The 2,500-nt window shown below is 36.4% G+C and overlaps 1 protein-coding gene across 1 annotated transcript in view; it reads left to right on the top strand.

The window, feature by feature from the left end:
* LOC113824476 (uncharacterized) overlaps window positions 1–781 on the top strand; it is an 8,164-nt gene extending 7,383 nt beyond the window's left edge. Inside the window, exon 2 of the mRNA XM_027377220.2 lies at window positions 1–781. This exon is cut by the window's left edge and continues 1,937 nt beyond it. Coding sequence (XP_027233021.2) covers window positions 1–298 — 298 coding nt within the window. The 3' untranslated portion in view covers window positions 299–781.
* The last annotated feature ends 1,719 nt before the right edge of the window (window positions 782–2,500 follow it).

Raw genomic sequence — 2,500 nt, 5'->3', positions numbered from 1 at the left:
GATACAGCGTCCGGTACAAATCGCACTCTCTTTTCCTGAACCTCGACAGGTTATGGCTGGAAAAGACCAAGCACCAGATGCAGAAATCGACTCGAATCCATCCTTGGCAGCACAGGAAACAGTAAACGAAGGCCAAGAGTCGGATATATCGCTTAATAAAGTTGATAGCAATTCCCCAAACGATTACGAAACAAGCAGTTCCATCGTCAGCGTACAAAGATATTCCGTGGGCTATGAGGCTGCAGACTTTACGCCATCGGAAGTAGATACTTCTCTTCACGCTCGTCGGAAGGAATAGTATTTCGATGACCTGCCTGTTGGGAAAATCACACTTTGCGGAAATCAGTACACATTGCCGACAACAACCAAGGTCCCAGTCGTCAAATGAGCTTCAGGTGATGCTATGCGCTAGTTTTCCGTTTCACATTTGGTTATACCGTCTGACTGTAGAAGCCTAAAAAAAATTAGCAAGTTTGTCTTAGACATATATCTGTCTTGCAAGCTGTAGTAAGTTAATTCCACATATCAGTGTTCTTAGCTGATGCATTTCTTCATCTCACTGTATTATCATAAATGACATATTGTTATATGCTGTTATTGTTCCACAGTATACACATGTTCTCACACAAACACGCACACACACACACACACACACACACACACACACACACACACACACACACACACACACACACACACACACACATCAACAAAAGGTATTCTTACCTGTATTTATACCATTGTTAAATCTATATTCATTTTGTAATAAAACAGATCAACAGTAACTTTTTCTTTCCCACCAAGAGTAAAGTCAATTTGTTTTACTTGATTCTTAAATGAATCAACGAAGAAAAGCCTTAACTAAATATCAGATGTTAAAAAAATGGATATGAATAATAAAATCGGACCATACACTATCATTAACGGATGAACGTTAGATTACAGTTACAAAGCGTAGGATCAAAGTCTGGTGATTATAATATTCCCTGCATTACTTTCTGGTTTACTGCACTGCATAAAACAATATACAATAAATACATTACCAATCCAGTATTGTAACAAAATGCACCCGCATCTTCTTACAGGAAATGTATTACATGTATAACTTACGAAAATGTGTCATTGAACCTATAAACTTAATATATCTATAAAGTATACGACTGTTCATTGTGAGTGCGTTATAGGGCTGAAGGTTCAAAGTCACTCTATGGGACTGGGTTTGCCTTTGGTAATGTCCAGCCAGAAGACCAGCTGAAGTGACATCGGATGAAATTTCCGCCGCGATGAAGTTCGATCCGCCACATCTTATCAGTTCATACCAGGATGGTTTCAGCAATTCTTGTTTAATTTATTGTGAGAATATATCATTGTTTTAAATACTTTTTTCCCACAATAACAAAAATACCGCCTTCGGAAAAAAAAAAAAAAATCTTTAGTGACGTCACCATCCGTCGGTCGTTTTATGTTTTCGTTAAGCAGACGAATTTCCGTAGAGGTCCAGCCCAGAGTGTGTGTGTGAATAAAGATGATGAAATCATGGTTGACTACTTTATAATAGCTCACTAAATTATAATTACTCATCAAATTCATACATTAATCTTTCATAATCATAATTACTACAGAGTTCATCTTGAAGACAACTTCAAACTTGCAATGCGGTGTTAATCTCTAACCCCTCCTATGAAAACCAGAGCAGAACTAGTAACACCTCGAAGTAGACCAGTCTGACACAATTGTACAGAACGCTATCCATTTGGTGTTTTATAAAAAGAAAACAATGTATGGAGTCGTATTGTAACAGCTTGTACATTCAGGAAATTTATCAAATGATTGTGATTTAACGTAAAATTTTAGGACATGTATCTGTACTGGATCTTAAATAAATGATTACCGATGAATTCATTGTATATACGCAAAAGACTGATTGGTTGATTATTTAAGATTATTAGCTACTATGGTCATTAGCAGCGGATACCTTGTGAGATTTAAGAAAATTAAAATAGTTAAAACGTCTGAAAATCTATCAGTAGATAATCTATCTTGTAAGTAAAGAAAAAAAAATTGTCTTAAATATTAAAACATAAATATTTTGCCTTAAAAATTAAATTATTGCACAAGTATTATGTGCATTTCAATTTTGTTTAGAATATTAATCTACCCGTGGACGCCAGTAAGGCTTCCCATGTCATAATACTCCCCAATTCACTTTTTAGTGTATATAGGAGAGACAAATATTTCTGTGTCTGCTCCGAGAATGCTGCACATCTTTCTACTGTATGCGCGACCGATATTGGCTCTTAGCATCCTCACATCGTGCGTCACTTTTATTCATCATCGGCCCATGTGTTAATCTTTTGTACCTGATTCTCAGTCTTGTTAATTCAACTTCTACTTGTCGGTTGGGATGGAATTCACCATTGATAAAACACACTGTTCCCCTGTCCCCTGCTTACAAAAAACGATACCCAGAACAATATATCAGCCAAACACTATATGGTAA

This window comes from Penaeus vannamei, chromosome 28, assembly GCF_042767895.1.
Source record: "Penaeus vannamei isolate JL-2024 chromosome 28, ASM4276789v1, whole genome shotgun sequence".
Lineage (NCBI taxonomy): Eukaryota > Metazoa > Arthropoda > Malacostraca > Decapoda > Penaeidae > Penaeus > Penaeus vannamei.
The sequence above is the reverse complement of the archived record's forward strand: the minus strand, read 5'-3'. Positions and strand labels throughout refer to the sequence as shown.